At 40.2% G+C, this 20814-nt stretch overlaps 1 protein-coding gene across 2 annotated transcripts in view; it reads left to right on the forward strand.

The window, feature by feature from the left end:
• SIM2 (SIM bHLH transcription factor 2) overlaps positions 1 to 20602 on the forward strand; it is a 60675-nt gene extending 40073 nt beyond the window's left edge. Inside the window, exons 7-12 of one of the 2 annotated variants that reach the window (XM_054387513.1) lie at positions 1936 to 2042; positions 8109 to 8256; positions 10017 to 10185; positions 11227 to 11635; positions 15471 to 15494; positions 19905 to 20602. In XM_054387513.1, the coding sequence (XP_054243488.1) occupies positions 1936 to 2042; positions 8109 to 8256; positions 10017 to 10185; positions 11227 to 11635; positions 15471 to 15494; positions 19905 to 20602 (1555 nt within the window). Of the gene's footprint in view, positions 1 to 1935; positions 2043 to 8108; positions 8257 to 10016; positions 10186 to 11226; positions 11636 to 15470; positions 15495 to 19874 lie in introns of both variants that reach the window. The other variant, XM_054387504.1, reaches the window with a different exon arrangement.
• Positions 20603 to 20814: the final 212 nt, after the last annotated feature.

Below are 20814 nucleotides of genomic sequence, written 5' to 3' on the forward strand. Positions count from 1 at the left end.
GAAGTCAAGCAGCTGAGTTTATTTCCAGACTGAAACTTCAAAAATTTTTGGTGTCCTTGTAACAGTTAGTGATGGGGTTTTTTGGCCCATGCGAAGACCAGCTTCAAAGTGAAGCTGCGCCTCCAGGAAAATTATCACTGAGGTTAGGTTTGCAGCATTTTGTTTGCTTTTGGTTTAGCTGCTTCTGTACTCACCAGTTAAGTGAGCAGGATGAAATTGTCACCCTTGTTTTAGTTGTACAGGAGTCAGAAGGAGCACTGAAACCCGAACAGGATCTTTCATCATGCTGGTAGGGAATTTAAGACCCTAGAAGTGTATAGTGAGGAGAGACAATGCACACTGGGCAGGAGGAACGCAAGCATACAGTCACATATCCTCCTGCAGAAAGAGAGCAGTCCCTGACTGAGTCCCTAACTCCCCAGATGAAGGCATAGCTAGAGGCTGTGTGTATTTGTTCTGTATTTGTAAAAAATCAGACCACAAAGGCATTACTTTTTTTGTTTGCTTTTCTGATTTCCTTTAGAGAATCCACCCCCAACAAAACTCTCAGGTTGAATGTAAAGTCCTCAGTTTCTGTGGGCCCCACATGATTCATTAATGCTAGGGTAAGAGTAAAGAATAATAGTTACAAAAGGAAAATAATCAAAGTTTACATTATCTGCAACCTCTGATGATACATGTTGCTTGAGACCCTCTATTCCTTTCTGTAGCTACTACTGTGTTGTTATCTGATACACTGTATCCTCATTGGTGTTCAAGTGCAGAACGAAAGCATCCTTTTGAAATTAATGAGAGTCCTCACTCATTGCACCATAGTTCATACAATGGAGAGGCCTTAGCCATGTGAACTATATTCCTTCTGGATGAATCTAAACTGGAAGACAACCTTCAAAAGCATGTCTAAAGCACTCCAGCTATTTATAAAGCTTTCAGTCCACAGGCCTAGACTAGAGCTAGTCCCAAGTAAAAGTCCTGGAGTTAAAATATCCAGATGCCTCTGATGCTGCAGAAGTTGATCCTCAGCAGTAACAATTTTACTTTAGAGACTGCCTGCTAATGGACTGTGTTGCTTGTTAATGTAGACTTGCCTTTGTATGGTACCTCTGTTCTACCTTTTTAGGTGAAGAAAGCCCAGGACAGCATAAAACACCCCCAACAACACTAGGTATACAAGCCACACTATGGCTGAGTTGCACAATGTACTTTAAGGATTTTTGTTCCCAAGCAACAGTGCTAAGTATTCAAAAGTCCATTTTGAACCATGAAGTTTGACTCTTCAGGTCTGAGCCAGTGTAAGTCTGACCAGTGTAGCCTGGTTCTTTAACATCTGCAGAAATGCTCCTGTTTCCAATTTGTTCCATTATTCTACTTCTCATCATGTGAGGATGTTTTTCTGAAGTCTAGCTTCAGCCTTCCTTTCTTAGCTTGTGATCTTCATTGCTCCTAGTCTTTCCATGTTCTCAGCTGGAACAAGCTCCTGCTTTTTTTCTTCTGTTAGGCATTAGCCTGAATTTATTTATAGACCATGACTACAGCTTTTATGGACTGACACACATGCTACACTTGTATGTTTGCAAAAGCAAATGAAAATGTGTCAGCAGTCCACGAGAGTAGTTTCATTGTTTCATGAATGGCTCCTCAACTGGATCTTTGTGCAAGGAATCATGCATGGCAGTGGCAAAAGCCCAAAGTGGAAATAAGTAAAAGAACTCTTTTTCCTGCCTGTGTGTGTGAGGTTGGCCAGGGAATAGCTGCACCTTGCTTTGGCTGAGTTGAGTGGGTTTATTTTCTTATAAAGATGAGGATTCTGTTTCCAAAACTAACATTTTGTCCTGCAGTTTTTAGGCACCTGATTTGTTGGCACAATCTGATGTTAGGTTAATTAAACTGAATATTCCTAGAGATTTTGCTTACTTTTGAATCTTCCTTTTCCAGGGTGACTGAATTAACTGGATATGAGCCTCAAGATCTGATAGAAAAAACCCTCTACCACCACGTTCATGGTTGTGATGTCTTCCATTTGCGATATGCTCATCATCTGCGTAAGTAAAAAGAAAATGCTAGGCTGAAATATATGAAGTAGAATGAGAACCTCTGCAGACAACAGGCACTATACTGGAAAGCAGAGAAAGCTTTCCAAACCTCCACTGGAGCTAGATTTTCAAAAGTGCTTGGCTATCACTTAAGGAAACCATTAGTTCTGCATATAAGCTACATATCCAATATGCTGTGTTTCTGGAAAAAAAAAAAAAAAACACCCAACAAAACCAAAACCACAACAAAACCCAATCAAAACAACAAAACAACCCAAAACAAAACAACAAAAAATATCAAATCCCAAACAAACAACAATGAAACCCCAACAACCCAAAACAAAACAAAAAAACCAAGCCCCCCCAAACAAAACAAAACCCCAAAACAATCACACACCCCCCAAACAAACAAAACCCCAATACCCATATCTGGCTACTTTTGTCTCCCTGCTTAAAGGATCTAGGTTGTTTTGAAAGTTTGGACTTGGTTCTGGGTGGTGAACTCTTGAAGGGAAAAAAAAAAAAAACAAACCACCACAAAGCAAGTAAGTGACTGATGGAGGAAAATCTGAACTTTACTACCCTCCATTTTAAAAAGAAACATTACACAACAGCTCTCCATTCCTCTGAAATATGTTAGTAATAATCACCCCATGTTTGAAGTGAGCACAAACCCAGAAAATCCTTAGATGAATGTTCATTAATAGCATGTGGATGAGGTTTGGAGAATGGAGCATTGGGGGGAAAAAATTTACATGTTTAATAATTCCTCATCTGCCAACAGAGACAGTAATCAAGTCTTCGAACATCTGGATTTGGGAAGTAGTTCATTCAGTAGCATATTAATTTGAGAAGCAAATTGAGGCTGAACTCTGGATTTGGCTCAGTCAGCCACAGCCCATATGATGCAAAGATGACATCCAAAAACCAATGTCAGTGATTATTTTTTCCAGATTGCTTCTGTGGGCTGAAAGCAGCCAAAGTCAAATCCTTCTCTTGGGCTTCCTGAAGGAGAAAACAGCTTGGTTTTCACCTTAGGTGCTGTTCCTCAGGATCTGAAATACAAAGGAGGGTGTACCTCTATTTGGCTAGTCAGCCCTGAAATTCCAAGTGCTGGATTCTGTTGATGGCAGTGTGTGCTACATCTGGGAAAACAGAAATTGAACTTCAAGTTAATATTTACCAAAACATTATTGAATACTCTGGACCATTGGAGATGAAAAACAAGAATGACTAGAGTACATGGTAATGTTCTCTTGGGGGCATCCTCTTTGTAGTAGTAACATCTGCATCTGAATAGGACCTTTGACCTGTACAAAATGCCACTCGTTATTTTCACAAGACTATTTAAAATACCCATGCCAGCCAGTATAGAGATGGTTCCATTATGTAGCTACAGTCATCTCTGGAAAAGAGTTTTCCATTTTAGAGCATAGTGATAGAGAATTGTGTGCCCACTGTAGGAGATTTGTGCTTTGGCTGCCAGTTTGATCTATGTACCACTCCAACTCCTCCCACAAGAGAAAGAAGCCCTCAACCAAACAAAATAACTAAAAGCCATTCTGTAGTTACTCTGTCTGAATTATAGATATAACTTATTGTAAAGTTTAAAAACAGAAGAAAAAGGTGAGACATATGCATAGATTTTTTTTTTTTTACAGTTTCAAGGCAAGCAAATGCCAAGAAGCAAAAAATAATGGTCAGTGCTTAGGCAACGTTGTGAACAGTGCAGAATCAAGGTCAGAATACCAAGCAAAAGGAATTATCAAAACAGATGTAAAGTGTACAAGCTTCCTCTGGGGAGCACTGTTCTAACTTCCCCACCATCCATCACTAAATGTCTTAGGAACATGAACAGTAAAAGGCAGGCAAGTTTGACATACCAGTCTATAAAGCAATCTGATGATTAAGTGTCATCTGTTGAAGAACTGGAGAGAAAGATCTTATGCCTAGTAAGGTATTGAGAAGAGAAGAGAAGAGAAGAGAAGAGAAGAGAAGAGAAGAGAAGAGAAGAGAAGAGAAGAGAAGAGAAGAGAAGAGAAGAGAAGAGAAGAGAAGAGAAGAGAAGAAAAAAGAAAAGGAAAAAGAAAAGGAAAAAGAAAAGGAAAAAGAAAAGGAAAAAGAAAAGGAAAAAGAAAAGGAAAGGGAAAAAAAACCCTACCCTAAGCTAGGGAAACCAATTGCTTTTTCAAAGAGGAAAAAAAAATCCCACACTGAAGAACCAAAGCAACTCAGAGTTAGGTATCACAGAGAGCAAAACAAGGGAAACAGTAAGGAGAACAAGTTAGAAGAGACATAACAAGAACATCAGACTATGAGGAAAATGTGGATGTGAATATTTGCCTAAGATGTGCCAGCAGCAAGCGGCGTTTCCTGTTTTCAACATTTCATTAGGTTCCAGATATATGAAAAATTTTCTGGCATTTGATCTATTGTTGTTTATTTCTATAGCACCATCAATATACACAGTGTTTGCTCTGCAACTGGGGAAATGTGGCCACACAAATAATGAGTCTTTGCCTAAGGATCTTGCATTCTAAAGGACAGGACAGAGAAGCTGTTCCAGTATAGATGAAATATTTTTCTGGCCTCAGACAAATGACTTCATTTGTACCATTGTCTCTCTGTAAGGAAGATTTTGTGCATCTCATATGTTGTAACATCACTGCTTTTCTCACACAAATTTCTCCAAGAGTCTCATCTCTGTGCCATGCCAAGGCAAGCCCCAACCCCAGCTGATGCCATCACCAAACCGTTTTGCTGCTTCCTAGAAGTCAACCTGTGTATTTATAGAATCTATTTTATAGCTGAGCACAGTTTATGCTCTGTCTGTGACACTGCTTGTTTTCCCCACAATCAAACATTCTGGCACAAGTGCCCTAGTTTTTAAGAAGGCAAGCAACTGCAGACTCTGCTGGGGCACCATCCACCTAGCACACTGCTGGAGGGCTTGACTGATGACATGCCAGGTTGTGTGCACCAGGGAAGCTGAAACAATAACTGCTGCTAGTGTGGAACCAAGAAGTTCACTTAGTGGTATTCGTAAGTGTAGACTAGGAACTCACAGGCCTATATCCATGAGCCTGCTGGAGCTTTTTAAAATAGCCATCTATGACAGACCAAAAGGACCAGCCCAGCCAGTCCAGTGCCTTTTTCAGCTTGCCTACTAAACCAGGAGTGAACCACAATAGCGGAACACCCAGTTATAAATGGCACATCCAAAAGTCAAGGCTGAAGCCACTGAATCCTCCCTGTTTGATTGCAACAGAGGCCACCAAGAAGTCTGAGCCTGCACACATTGGCTTGGTAGTAGATTTACCTCATTGTCATTTCTGAGGTTTCCAAATCAGCATTGAACAGAGTAATTTAACACAGAGCCAAGTGGAAATTGACCTCATTTACTGTATCAGAAGCACAGTTTGCTGTCCCCTAGCCAAGGCCAGACTTTCCTCAAATTGCTAAAAATTCAGGAGACACAGAGTCCTCCCCTATCCCAGGAGAAATATTACTTTATCCATATAATTAGGAAGGAAATCTGAAGACTGTAGTCCTCAGTTGTTTTCACGTATTTTAAAATATTGTAAGTCAGAGAGCTAAAACAGGGATGGAAAAAAAAAAATCAGTGATAGAAAGTCAAAACTAGTCACAAAGCACAACTTTGCTACAGCTAGTGATCCATTACAGCATTACTTGCTATTTTGGAAGACAGAGAGACAGAGTAGGAAGGCATTTTCAGTTCAAGGAAAACCTGATAACCTAACACAAAGACTTTGTTCTGAGAAGCCTAGGCCATGTCACAAAATGTACCTGCTGGATGACCTAGGGCAATATATAAGCATAATTTCCTAGAACTTGACCCTGTGGGTTATAGAATACCAAGAAACATAGTGATTCCACAGCATATAGCTGATTATTAACACATATTTTTTGAACAAACTTACTTGGCATTGTTACACTCAATCTTTGAGCAGCAGCTACAAGACCTTTACCTTGAAGTGACACATTCCACTTTTAAAGATTACACATGCCTTTTTGTTTTGTAGGTGTACTTGCACACATTACTCGTGATTTGCTTAAGTATCTGTACTTAATAAACACATTTCCAACCTGTAGAGTGTCCCATGTAGAATTGCTTAAGTATCTGTACTTAATAAACACATTTCCAACCTGTAGAGTGTCCCATGTAGAATTGCTTAAGTATCTGTACTTAATAAACACATTTCCAACCTGTAGAGTGTCCCATGTAGAAATACAGGCTTGAAAGAGGACACTGGCAAGCATGAGGTAAAAATGTTGATATCTAAGAGAGACTTCAAACTCTACACAGCAGGCAGTGGTTTTGTGCCAGTAAGGATGGGTTTTTGAATGTCCTGCAAGATGTTGTTTCTCTTGTTGCTTTCTGAGCAAATGGATACCATATCCTGTAATGCAAGAAGAGCTGACACTTCCAGGAAGACATGTCTGTATCCCTTTAGCAAGAGCCAAATTTCCTTAGGGAGATCAACTGGATTTGAAGAAAAAGTTAAATATTTTGTAATGTGTGCAGACAGACAGGAGAGCAAGCAGTCCAGAAAGATGACCTTTATGTTACAGAGGACTTTTTATCAAGAACAAGAACCCTTACCCTTACATTGGGCTAGTCATATTATTCATATTATGGAGGTCTCTGATCACTGTTGAAATTACAACCCCCTACTTCCCCCAACTAGCAACTGAACCAAAATAAAAGCCAACCCCAGTGATGACTGACAGCCATGTAGCTAAATACCAATCAGCAAACAAACCCTCAAAGATTATGCACTCTTTAGTTCCCAATTTAAAATTGGATGCCTTCTCTGTCAGAAAAATATTCTATGAATACTAATCATAAGGCCATATATTTTCATTTCAAGTGCTCAATTGTTTTGCTAGAATTGGCTGAAAGAGCTGTTATTTCATTTTCTTATTGCTTGTCTTCTTCTGCACCAAGCATGCACAATGAAAATAAAATTACAGTGAGCTTTGGTATTAAGTTTAGTCTAGTACAAGACTTAAATTTGCAAGCAGTAATTCACTTTCTTAATCATGTAAAGGAATTGTTGCTATTAACTGGGGGCTTTGGGGGCATACATTTTATAGCAATCTCTGTCTCTTATTTCCTACTTTTAAATAAATCACTGATTGTATAGAAGAGTAAGAAGATGGAGTTTCCTAGAGGAGTGCTCAAGTGTCACACAAGAGGAGAACCACCTTTGAAGGCTGGACATTATCACTAGATTCACTAGAAGCCTGGCATTGAAACAGAAATATTTGTGGCTAGATTAAATATTTAGAGATGCTGCACAACTCCTACTATAGCACAGCCTGATTGCATAACATCTTGGTGTAAAGAGGTGTATAAAGAATTACATTTCTATGAAATCTGTTACATGACTGATTTACCTCTCTGTCCTTGTCTTTATTTGTATGCTTAAGAACTAAATATTATTTTAATCAACCTTCAAAATGTAGAACTTACAATGGAAAAAGCATCATGGTTTAGTAGTCATGAGGTCTTGGGTGACAGGTTGGACTTTGATGATCCTTGAGGTCTTTTCCAACCTTGTTGATTCTGTGATTTTGTGTGTGATTCTGTGATCACAGCATAAAATATATTGTAAAACAATCTATCAAGGTATCAAGCTATTCTATGAATCTATGAATGACAAAAGTGCTTCCAAATATACTGGAAAAATGAAAGCTAGTTATGCCCACTACAGATTACTTTTGTGGCCTTTAACTTCTCTTTTTCAGTTAGAAGATTAGAAACAGTTAAGAGCTTTTGCAGAATCTAAGCATAAGAGAGCAGGGTGAACTAGAAAAGAAGGCACACCTTAGTAGTGTGCAACACAGGATATGCAAACAATACCTTGTGAATCTGTGTAAAGGAGCAGGACAGATACCTTTGCAGGGAAGCTATTGAAAGTTTGGTGGGAGAAGGAAGAGGTTTAAAGGAGAGGGAGGAAGGAGAAAAGTCCCTGCCTTGCAAATAAATCCGTTCAGGAAGTGGTCACAGCTCAAAGCAACATGAAATGTTTTTTTCAATTGTATTCACAGTGCTGGTGAAAGGCCAAGTCACAACCAAGTACTACCGACTGCTGTCCAAGCACGGAGGCTGGGTTTGGGTGCAGAGCTACGCCACTATTGTGCATAACAGCCGTTCGTCACGGCCTCACTGCATAGTGAGTGTCAATTATGTCCTTACGTAAGTCAAAATACTTTGTACCATTACATGTTACAAGCAATTGATTCATTAATAATTAAATTATTGAAGTTTGCTTTACTGCTGTCTTCCAGTATCATTCTGTGCTTGCTGCTTTTCTCGTATTGCTTCTTTTTCAATTATGTTGAGCTAGCACTCTTGAGTGTTACCTTGTACACCGTATGCTTGAACGCAACACCACTTGTAACCATTTGTGTTAGACCTGGATCCCAGTTCTGTAATTGGAATTGTGCTGAGGCCGTCCACACATGGTGAAATCTGCTGCTACCTAGCAGAGGTCACAGTGTCAATTTGAGAGCCAGAGACATGGTAGGAAGCATTACTTTTTTCAGAGACAGGTGAATCACTGAGGATACCCTCACTTGCCTTGGGTTGTATGTTCTCACAATGGCAAGTAGCTCCCACTGAGCTGGTGAATGTCCAATGGTTTGGACCAGCACTTTATGAATTCTAGTTCAAGTCATGAAGGTGTTACAAAATTCTTACATTGATATAAACCTGAGAGAGACACAAATCTATACTGAATAAGAGAGAGAACTAACAGCAAAAGAGATTGTGACTGAAGAGACTATCTGGGGCAAAAAAGAAAGAAAAAAATCTATCCCTTTGAGCTGAATAGTGTAAAAAAGCAGGAACCAGTCCATTTTTTATCTGACTTGAACACTGGATGTGTTTGCAGGATGCATGTGTTAGGATTAGGTGTGTTTGCATGATATAATCTGTTTTCTGACACATAACTTTGGGGATTTTAAGTGTAATAGTTGAGAAACCTTGGGGTGCTTTCTAAACTACTTGAAGTAGGTACTCAGGCCTAGACACACAAGTTAATGATGTCCTCATTCCTACACAGATGTGTGAGCCAGCAGCATGAGGGAAAGACTCAGCTCTGCAACCTGCTTGAATCCCATGAGTTAGGGCAAGCGATTGAGTAAAAAGGGGAACATTATTCTTGAGTTGAATTTACTTCCAGGTTATTCGCCAATAAAAGTGTTTGAAATGAGTTCAAGATAGAAACTGAAAGAGAAGTAGGGGTTTTCTAGTTATCCTTTCAGAAATATGCTCTGCTCTTGTAATTGACAAAACCAAGGAGACTATTTAATAATCAGAAAGGAATCAATTAGTGTTTCAAAATATGATCCACAGTCTGTTCTGGATTTGGTTGGTGTTTTTTTTTTTTTTTTTGTTCCTCTTTTACAAAATTCTGCCCTGTCTGTGGGGTAGATAAAACTAAACTGAACAAAAACTCTGGAGACCATCAGAAAACCCACACTGCAGCTCCTGCAGCATGCAATAGACACAAGCATATTGTGCTGACAGGGGAGGATCATCACTCTTTTTTCTTTCCTCTGGGCTAATTGTGAGAGCCAGAGCAGAGACCAGTTCTTGATTGAGGAAGAGACAGGTGAATTGATCAGCTGAATTCTATCAGGTGACAGAAATGTTGATTCCAAACTGCAAGGTGCCACATATGGATGAGAAAGTGGCACAGCTTAGGTCCAGAGGGCAAGGACACTTAATACAAAGATGTGAATGTGTTTCCCAGGGGAATGTTTGTGACAGACATGTGGGGAGTCAGACCATAAAATTCACTGTCTGCTGACATCCCAGACTTGCACTGCAGACTCAGAAAATCTTGGAAGAATTAAAATGAAAACACTGTGAAAGCTAACATGTACTTTCAAAGGAGCTATTTTGGATTTCTGCAGTATGTTTATGTAATTTATTGGACTGTTCTTTTGCAGAGATATTGAATATAAGGAACTTCAGTTGTCACTGGACCAGGCTACCATTTCTAAGTCACAGTTTTCATGTAGAAACTCAGTATCTACCTCGCAGGAAACAAGGAAAATAGTAAAACCCAAAAGTAATAAAATGAAGGCAAAACTCCGAACAACGCCTTACCCACAACAGGTAACTTTTTCAGCAATATTTACTTACCAGTTGTTGTTGTAGAGTGCTTTGGGCAGGATAGAGATCATGCAGAAGTGATTACAGTATGCCCTGCTGAAAGAATTTCATTATAGACCAAACCTTTTTGTTCTTGGAATAGACAGCACAAGTAGTACAAACCAACTCTGTCGAGTGACACAAACACAAAAACTTTTGGCTATGGAGTATGTAAAGCACTTCAAAAATCAATGTGCTTTCTTGGTAAGAAGAAAAACTTGTATCAAGATAGCTGTGCTATGAAAATTTGTGCTGTAGATGTGCAGAGTTGTTAGTGTCACACAGGTATTATCAGTTTCCTGTGCTGGAGAATGTGTCGTAACAATGAATCCCAGCAAACAGAGCAGTGGATTAGGATTTGGAACATCTTACTGTCATGGGGTAAGCTAGAACCAAATATGAAAGGAAATTATAGAGTTTGTCCATAAAACTGAGTTGGTGAGTCTGACACCCACCATGAGACATTCTGAGACTGGAATGAGAAGCGGTTGGAAAGGGCTATTATTACTCTAAAATAACAGTAAATGCAGATAGCACATATACCTCATATGAAATAGTGAGAGCCCAAAAAGCTCTTTGGAATTCAGAGAAGAGAGTGGGAGAGAATGGGAAGAGAAAATTGTTTGTAATAGAAGTTGATACAAATGAGAGATTTTGCCTTCTTTCCATTCCAAAGCTTGACATGCCAACACACGTAAAATCGTATTCATGGTCTTCCAGTGCTTTATAACAAAATTGTGCTTACATTTAATAGCTAAAATTCAACTGACATTATCAAATGAACCCTTAGTACTATGATGATAAAACAATTTTTTGTTCCCATGTTAAGTGAAGCTAAATCTATCATGACAAGGAACTTGAAATGCAGTGGTAAACCAGTCCCTTCAGCCAGTGAGATGGCAGTTCAGGGAGGTCTGTATGATGTTTCATAAAAAAGTTAGTCATTTAACTCTCTTCTCCTCCTCCCCCACCCCTTCTTTTTTTTTTTTTCTTTCTTTCCCCCAGCAATACAGCTCATTCCAAACAGACAAACTGGAATGCAGCCAGGTGGGAAACTGGCGATCCAGCCCAGCAGTGAACGCTGCCACCATTCAAGAACAAAACTTCCATTCAGAAAACAGTGAACTTTTATATGCCCCATCGTATAGCCTGCCTTTCTCTTACCATTATGGACACTTCCCTGTAGATTCTCATGTCTTCAGTAGCAAAAAGCAAATGCTGCCTTCAAAGTTTGGGCAATCCCAAGGAGCACCTTGTGAAGTGGCTCGATTTTTCTTGAGTACGCTGCAGACAAATGGAGAATGCCAGTGGCATTATGCCAACTCTTTGGTACCCAACAGCCAGTCACCATCCAAAAACCTTCCTGATCAGCCAGTGAACATCATCCGACACAATCTTGCACAGAGCTATGAAGGTGGGTGTCACTTTATAAAAACAACAAGCCAAACAAAACCAACAAAGCAAAGCTGTGGCGTGTCCCGGAAAGGTTTGTGACAGTAGTTTGAATTACAAGGTGTTTAGGAAACACAGAAAATCAAACCCAGTGAAGTGTAACAAACACTCTGTATAGTATTTACATGTTATCCCTCTTCCTATTACCATCAGATTTGATTTGGAATAGTATCAAAGCATCGGTTACAAAAAGCATTCACCAGAATCACTTTTAGAACAAGGCAGAGACACCACCTCCTTTAACACCAGCACAGTTTACCTTCCTGTTTTGCACCATCAGAGTTGTATAGTAGAACAGATCAGATAAGACAACGTCGAAGTGAGGAAGAACCAAATGTGCTTCATCTCGCACAGGAAAATTAAAATAAATGTGACCTTTTTTTCCATAAAAATTGAAGGCTGTCTTTTCTGAGTACAAAGCCTTTCTGAATGTCTTTGCCTTACAGTTACTAGAGGGAGTGAGAAACAAAATGCCCTGTCTTCTGATTTATTTGAAAATTAGTTCAGTGCTCCTCCCTAATCAACTGCATTATAAAATCATAGAATTGTAGCATTGTTTCAGTTGGAAAAGACCTCTGAGATCATTGAGCCCAACCATCAATCTAAGACCCCCATGGCCATCAAGCCATGTCCCAAAGTGGAATGTCCACATTTTTTTTTTTAACAGCTCCACAGACAGTGACTCCACCACCTCCCTGGGAAACCTATTCCAATGCCTGACTGCAATCAGCTCAAACAGTCTGAAGGAAGCAGTGAAGACGTTGTCTTCTTCGAGCTGACAATCTGTAAAAAGTAAATTTGCAAAGCTAAAAAGTAACTAAATGTAAACAAGCTCTAATTTTTAGATCTCATACACATTACATCTCTGTGCATACACCATTTTGATTAGTTAAAAATCACAGATGAGAACTGACTGGTTGACACACTGTTATAAAGTTAGATGGAAACGCTCCTTCCTTCTAACTTCATGGGAGGATGGGATGGAGGAAGCAGTAGTGGAGATTTAAAAGATGTCTGAAGGGAATATCTGCAGAAGTTACAAGCTGAGCTTGCTACATCACACAGAATATAGTCTAAAACATTGAATGTGTCTCCCACAGAGAAGCAAATAACTGCTGCCCAGGGTTTGGCCTTTCACAGGACATTTTTACCTCACCTAGCTGACTGTAGCATTTTATTTTACTGTTGTGTGTTTAAGATGAGAATGTGCAAAACTAAAACTCTTCATAAAGTCTAGTTTTGTTGCTGTTGTGGACTGGGTGTGTGACAAGGAGTAGCTTTGGAGCAAAAATAAGAAAAGGATTTGTCCTTTCTAATGATGCTGTATCTTTGTGGAAAAGAAAAAAAGATACATCTTTTGAGATTGAGTATTAAAGTAAATCCTGTAAGTCTGTAGGGACAAGCCTATTCTAGGTGTAGAGAAGTCAGCCCAGATTTTCCTCTCTGCTTCCAGACTAACAGGACTGTGAGACTGATGGAGAAATTCAATCCAACCCTTCCCCATCAGAGTGTTGGCATAGAGTACACTGAGAATGGGTGTGAAAAGAGCAGCCTGCTAGAGAACAGTCTGTAAAATTTATTGTGGCCATAGAATTTGCCAGAAAAGCCCAGTGAGCATAGCAGCAGACAAGCAATTTACCATCAGTTTGTTGATATGGGCAGATAAATTCTGCATAAGATTTTGTTGCTTAAGTTGGAATATGTGGGTTCACTTTTGAGCACATGTATTTTAATGGATGTTTAGCTATTGGGTATTTGATGAAAACTGACAGGGTACAATTAAATCTCTGCAAAAGCAGTTATAAAAGTACTGTTCAGGAAGGAAAATGGAATATGGTCAAACTCAGGCCTGGTCAGAGATCATCGCTTGAGTTCACACACAGTATTATGAGAGGGGAAAGAAAAATGAAGCCTCAACCACAAAGAGGATTTCTATCTAATTGCTTCAGAGTTTATTTCCTCTGGAGGTAGAATTACCACTGTTGTCATCTTGATTAGGCTGGTGGCAGAAGAAAAACCTGAACCTTTGGAAACAATATTTTGCTTTGAATTGAAAGGGGCAACTGATCTTCCTTACATTGCCAACTGCTGCTTTTTTTCCAGTGGTTCACTGAAAAACTGTCAGCCAGTAAGCTTCAAAGCAGAGAGGATCTGCTTAGCATCATTATCTTCAATGCAAAGGCGATGCCAAATATGACATCTGGCAACCGGGTTAGATGCAAGGGCTATTCCACAGCACATCCATAGATGCATCTGCCAAAAATGCTGTAGGCCAGAGACATTTTTTTTTTTCTATGGAAAATAGCTTCTTTTGGAGAGATCAGAGATCCTAAGATGATCATGCCAAGCCATCAAAACTCTGGAAAAGCACGTAGCAGATAAAACTGCCTGCCAATCAGATGCTGCTGCCTCAGAATATGGTTTTGAAGCTTCTTGCACTTTTTTTCCAGCTGGCCTAGTCATCAGAAAAGAAACTCACTTCAGAGAAGGTAGCCATATTCTTAGTAAGGAAAGTTTCCTCTGAACACTCAAATGGATGCACTGCTACTGTGGGTACCCCAGCACCCACGTTTCATTAAATGATGCTGTTGGCCAGTCCGTGCTGCGTGGAGCTTAGTGCCACTAACCACGCCAAAACTCAGGAAATGACACAGAATACCAAGAAAAATCTGTCTGTCTTCCTTCCCCAGAATAACACCCAGGTTTAGCCTGCAACTACTGGAAGAAATACTTGACATCTTCTTTGAAAAGTGTGTTCCACTAGAGACAAAGAGATCTTGAAAATCATGTTGTCTTACTATTGTTTTTGGAGGGACAACAATGGAGAAAGTAATTACAACATCAGCCCATGCCTCAGAGGATTTAGAATTAGAGTTCAGACCAGGTGACAACAGCAGATAGTCAACTAATCTAAAACAAATTGTTTTATGGGCATGGACAATATTCAGAGATGTTGTATCTTTGCCTGGTTTGACATGGAGGCATATCAGCATGACTCCATGACATGGGAGTGTGTGACCAGAGCAGTTCAGTGGCTCTGCTCCTTACTCTTCAGCAAAAGTCAGAGTGATTGAGTAACTGATTCTCTTCTCTGAAGGTCCTCTTGTACAAAGGATTAGGAAACATACTGAAATACCATGGGCTACATGTCAGCATTCAAGTGTTAGCATATTGCTCTTCTGAGGTCAGTGTAGGTCGTCAGAAAGTCCATGAAGAATTATGCAAGGTAAAGCATGCATGAAGGGAGCTTCACCCTGCCCTAATTACAGCTAATATGTTTTCAGGCAGGATGTAAAACTCTGCTGATGAGCACTGCATACATTTTGCATGAACACCAATTCTGAGTACCAGTCTTCCTTTGTTTTAGCCTGGTTCCAAGATATCTTTAACTTTTACTGAAATAGAAGAAGGAGCAGTTCTACCTATTAATGCTGGGTATAGAAAGACATGTTTGTGAATTAAATCTCTTTTCTGCAAAACTCAGAATTGAGATAAGGAAATAAGAGTTTAATATAACATGAGATATCATAATCACAATGCATAATTACCTTAGCTAATAATCTAATTAATCTAATAATACAGTACATAATTATCTTATTTTAGCCTATTTTCAGAAGAAGTGCAGTCAAATACAGGGAAAAAGTCCTCAGCATAAAGCAGAAAACCAAAACCAGCACCTACCCAACTCCCACCTGTTCCACCACTATGCCTACAGAAAAAAACGATTCCAACACCCAAGAAGCTGGAACCAAGAAGCAGCAACTGGAAGCCTCCCAAGCTGCAATCTGAACTTCAAGCCCCAGAATACTTCACTCCAGTTAGCCCTTTCATTTGTGAAGCTGGCATGACTGCAGCACAGTATAAATAACAGCAGCAGGTTCCACACAATACATGACAATGACAGAGGGCAAATCTCTCTAGTATACTGCAACTATCAATAGACATGATATGTTTTAAACAAAGATCCATACCTACTACAGCCTCAGTCTTCCTGTTTGCACTTGAATGGTTGGATGCTGAAATCTGAGCAGACTGCCAGGTGATGGGGCTCTTATCTCTGGGTTTTCCCTCAATTTGCATGAGCTGCACCCTGTGTGCCAGAGGGAAAACAGAGCTACTTGGTGAGAACTAACAGGCATGAGGCTTGAAGACTCATAGAATCATAGAATTGTTAGGGTTGGAAGGGACCTCAAGGATCATCTAGTTCCAACTCCCCTGCCATGGGCAAGGACACCTCACACTAGATCAGGTTGCCCAGAGCCACATCCAACCTGGCCTTAAAAACCTTGAGGGATGGGGTTTCTACCACCTCCCTGGGCAACCTGTTCCAGTGTCTCTACACCCTCATGGTGTAAAACTTCTTCCTAACATCCAATCTGAATTTACCCACTTCTAGTTTTGCTCCATTCCCCCTAGTCCCATTGCTACCTGATATCCTAAAAAGTCCCTCACCAGCTTTCTTGTAGGCCCCCTTCAGATACTGGAAAGCCACAATAAGGTCTCCTCTTATTGTGAGAAGTCTTCTCTTCTCCAGACTGAACAGCTGCAACCCTTTCAGTCTGAGTTCACCATTGCAGGACTGAGTTCAGCATTGCAGGACTGAGTTCACCATTGCGGTTTTAGGCTGCTATGAATGGAAGCAGTGTAAGTAAAATGCTATCACTCTGGCATGATACACAACTTCAGATGTGCAGTGTATCTACCTCACTTGCCAGACAGCTCAGCTGCTCTGGCAGAAGGGCAGCCCACAAAACATCCCAAATTAATGCACTTGACTGTACAGATCCACAGATTGCATTGGGTTGGAAGGGGCCCTCAAAGGTCATTTGTCCAGCCCCCCTGCAGTCAGCAGGGATGCCTCCAACTAGATCAGGCTTCCCAGGGCCACATCCAGTTTGATCTTGAATGTCTCCAGGGACAGGGCTTTAGCCCCAACCCTGGACAGCCTGTTCCAGTATATTACCAATCTCATTGTATAGAACTTCTTCCTTACGTCCAACCTAAATCTACCCTGCTCCAGTTTAAAACTGTTGGCCCTCGTCCTATCACTGCAGGACCTTCTAAACAGGCCTTCCTCACCCTTCCTGTAGGTCCTCTTCAGATACTGAAATGTAGTTACAAGGTGTCCCCAGAGACTTCTCTTCTCCAGGCTGAACAGTGCCAATTCTTTCAGTCTATCTTTGTAGGAGAGGAGTTCCAGGCCTCTGATCATCTTGGTGGCCCTCCTGGACCTGCTCCAGCAGCTGGGGGCCCCAGAGCTGGACATACCGCTCCAGGTGAAGTCTCACCAGAGCAGAGTAGAATGGCAGAATCACCTGTCTCAACCTGCTGACCGTGCTTCTTTTGATGCAGCCCAGGATGTGATTTGCTTTCTGGGCTGCAAGCACACATTGTTGCCTGATGTCCAGCTTCTCATCTGCTGGTTACCTCCAAGTCTTTTTCTGCAAGGATGCTTTCAATTTCATCACGCCCACCCCCCAGCCTGGACTGATATTGAGGATTGCTCCAACCTAGGTGCAGGACCTTGCCCCTTACCTTATTTAACCTCATGAGATTCTCCTCAGCCCACCTCTCCAGCATGCCCAGGTGCCTCTAGATGGCATCCTGTCCCTCAGTCTTATTAACCACACCACTCAGCTTGGTATCTTCTGCAAGCTTGCTGAGGGTGCACTCAGTGTTGCTGTCTATATCACTGATGACGATGTTGAACAGCACTGGTCCCAGTACAGACTTCAATGACTGTAAAGTGTTTTTGGTGCTGGAGAAGTGCAGAATACATGGGACCTCCATGTACCTGTTGAGGAAGATACTCTGGCAACTGCCCACATACCAAATGGGTAGAAGCAATCCTAGGGTGCTGCCTTTCTACAGCAATATAAAGCAGCTGGTCTGCTTTCTATTAACTTCTGTATGAAAGACTCCCCAGGAGGAGCTTGTGCCTGGGCATCCTTAAGCTTTTGTCTGCAAAGGAAGACAAAAGCAGATTGAAGTCTAGCTCTAGTAACTGCTCTGAAGAGGCCAAAGCCTATTTTGCTATTCTGCACTGCAGACACAACTTGCTTAACTGTCTGGTCAAACTCCACTAATGTGTTGACAACTTTAATGGAAGCCTGGAAACAATTAACTAGGCACTTACCTTCTCCCTTCAAGAGACAGACAATAAGCATATTTGAGAAACAGGATAGAACAAAATGGATAATATCCTGTAAATCTCCCAAGTATGCAAACTACTTCTTGGTACCAAGAAGGCAGCCATCAGCCATACAGAATGATTACAAAAATGAAGAAACCCAGACAGGGGCCAAGTGGTGGTTGTGCTGCTGTAACTTCTTACAAGCGTGGGCTCTGAAGATGGAAAAGGACAATCTTTTGTTCAGATACCAGAGTAGAGCCATGAAGTAACAATACTCTGTTCTGCAGTAAGAGAACTAACCCTTCACTCCTGTGGATGTCTCAAGTGGGAAAAACACTAAACCCAGAGTAAGAGCTCAGCTTAAATTACGTTAGTTCTATGTCAATAGCTCTCAGCGTGTATACTCATTTTGTAGTAAAAATGCCAAACATGGAGTTAAAATTATAGTAGTATAATTACACTTGTAAAATTTCCAAGTTGTACATGTGGCTGAATCCTTGTTTTGATTTGTGATGAGGGCCATTTTTCAACAGCTTAAAGAATTCCTTTTAGTTATGACTGCATGTACTTGATACAAAATACATACATACAAATTAAAGAGAGTAACTGGAAAGGCTGTTGTTTCCAGAAGGGAGGCAGGTTGATCAAGAATAAATTTCATCCAGATTCCTGTTTTAAATTCTAGCACAAATTATGTGGTGCAACTCCCTCTGAAATGAAGCTACATATAAAAAAAAAAAAAAAAAAAAAAGACAGTTGAGCTGTTTCTGCATCCTCTGTTACACATGACAGCTTTGCTAGCCTACTATAGCACAGGGAATATTTAATTATTAGTAGGCACCTTTTCATCAGCAACCACTACAGGGGAAACCCAAAACTTTTAAGATGTTGAATAATATTTTTAGAAAAACAGAAAATCCCTTTTGCAAAAGGTGTCCAGGGCTTTCAGTGATCGTTACACAAAAGAGAGTTTAGGTTTAAGTTGAGAAACTTGCCAAGTGCCTCATTTAACTTTTAACATAAAACTTTAAAATATGCCTTGGAGGAGTAGTGTAACTGTCAAACTATTCATACAAGACACTGCAAAATTATTAGTACTTGCCTCATTTTAGCCATACTCCACAGGAGTAAACCAGTGGCTTCTTCTCTTACCATTTGCAGATAGAAACATGTGGAACAAAAATGCTGCCTAAGTCAAGCAGAAAATTATTTTTAAAAAAATCAAATTATTTCAAGAGTTCAGCTACCATGCAGAAACTAAGATTACTCAATTTTATTTTAAAGCCTAAACAGAAATCCTTGGTTCATAGTCTCTTGAAAATGTAAGAACCTAGCTTGTGATTTTCCATGCATTCCCAGTTTAGTACTCTCGCATTCTAAGAGACACATTCTCAGGGTATGTTGTAAATTATATTATACAGCTTTATTACATTATAGCACCTTAAAAGCAGAGCTACAACATTACTCAAGAAGTATTTGTGTTGCTTTTAAGCAGACATTTTAAATATCTCATGCTAGGTTTTCACAGAGAAAAAGCCCTTAATGTCACACAATCAAGATACTGCACCTATCAAACAAGAGGTATCACATGCTCTCTTTTTCCATTACAAGGGCAAATGTCCAATACCACTTCCAAAGTGACTTGGGAGAGTACATTCTGGTTTACTCTACTCATTGAATCATTAACATGTAATAAAAGCTATCCATCCTTTGCTAAATATTTCAATAAATATCTGAAAAGAGTTTACTTAAGGTCAAGGTTTTTGACAGCAGGTCACATTTCCACATTTGCTTGATTTAACCTTTTTAATAATGACAGTCATTTATAATTATTCAGTTAAGCATTTCTCATGGAAAACCTTTTCAGAATTGTTGAACGCTGTTGGCCTTTCTGAAATGGTTTGGTCTACATTTACTTCTAAGCACTGTCTTAAAGAGACACTGAGGCAAATGGGAGTGTCTTCACTGATACTTGGACATGGCCCAAACCAGATGGGTACTCATAAAAAGTGCTAAACTATTACTCAACTCATGGTCAGTAATTAACATGTTTTCTCTTTCCTGCAAGTGCCCATATCAAACAGAAGATACAGTCAAGAGGCTTTATCTGACAACTTTACGAGCTGCACAGCACCCATGCCAGGCAGCAGATACAAAGAAGAGATTTACGATTCTGGCATCATGAAACCGAACAAAACAGAAACCAGGATTCAGCCACCTCACCACCTCATTAAAGAAGAAAACAAGGTAGCTTTTAGCAGAGATCTCCAAGACAAAATGAGCATTAATGAAAGTTCTTTTTCAAACTCAATAGCTAACTCCTTGCTGCCAAAAGCAGAATGTTTCCAGTCTAAAACTATAGGACAATTAAGTCATCTCCTGCCAATGCCCTCAGTATATGAGCAAACAAGAAGGATTTGCATGAAAGAACCCAAATACGGGCACATTAGTCACCACTCCACAAACCTAGATGAACTGGACAGTGATGAGAGAATGACTGTAAAGCTTGATCATGACTCCGAAAGCGAACGTGTGATGGATGTGAGGCCCTCTGGCCAAGTTCCATTTGTGCTCCTAAATTATCACCACGTTTTAGCCAAACATGGCACGTTTCAAACTTCATCATGTACGGCGACGGGACACGTAGGAGAAAATTACGGATACAATTCTGAGGAAGTAAATACCTTTATTTACAAAAACCAAAGTCCCTCATCAGCTTCTTCTCCAGAAACCCACAGGGAATCTGCACTACCCCATTATATTGGAACTTCTGTAATAATAGCCAATGGAAGGTGACAGTAATAGAAGAGTATTTACATTGAATTAAGAAGCCAAACTGTAATGATTTGCAAAAAGCATGAGAAACCATGGTTACATTTACTGAGCATAGCTGAAGGTCAACAAGGGACAGACCGGAGTGCTCCTGGCAAGCCATGTGTAACAGTACCTTCAAGGTCGGGAAAAAAAAACCTTACATCTAGCTTCCATGCTTTGTTGTCACAGATTAA

The sequence above is a fragment of the Indicator indicator genome, chromosome 1 (assembly GCF_027791375.1).
Source record: "Indicator indicator isolate 239-I01 chromosome 1, UM_Iind_1.1, whole genome shotgun sequence".
In the NCBI taxonomy this organism is placed as follows: Eukaryota; Metazoa; Chordata; class Aves; order Piciformes; family Indicatoridae; genus Indicator; species Indicator indicator.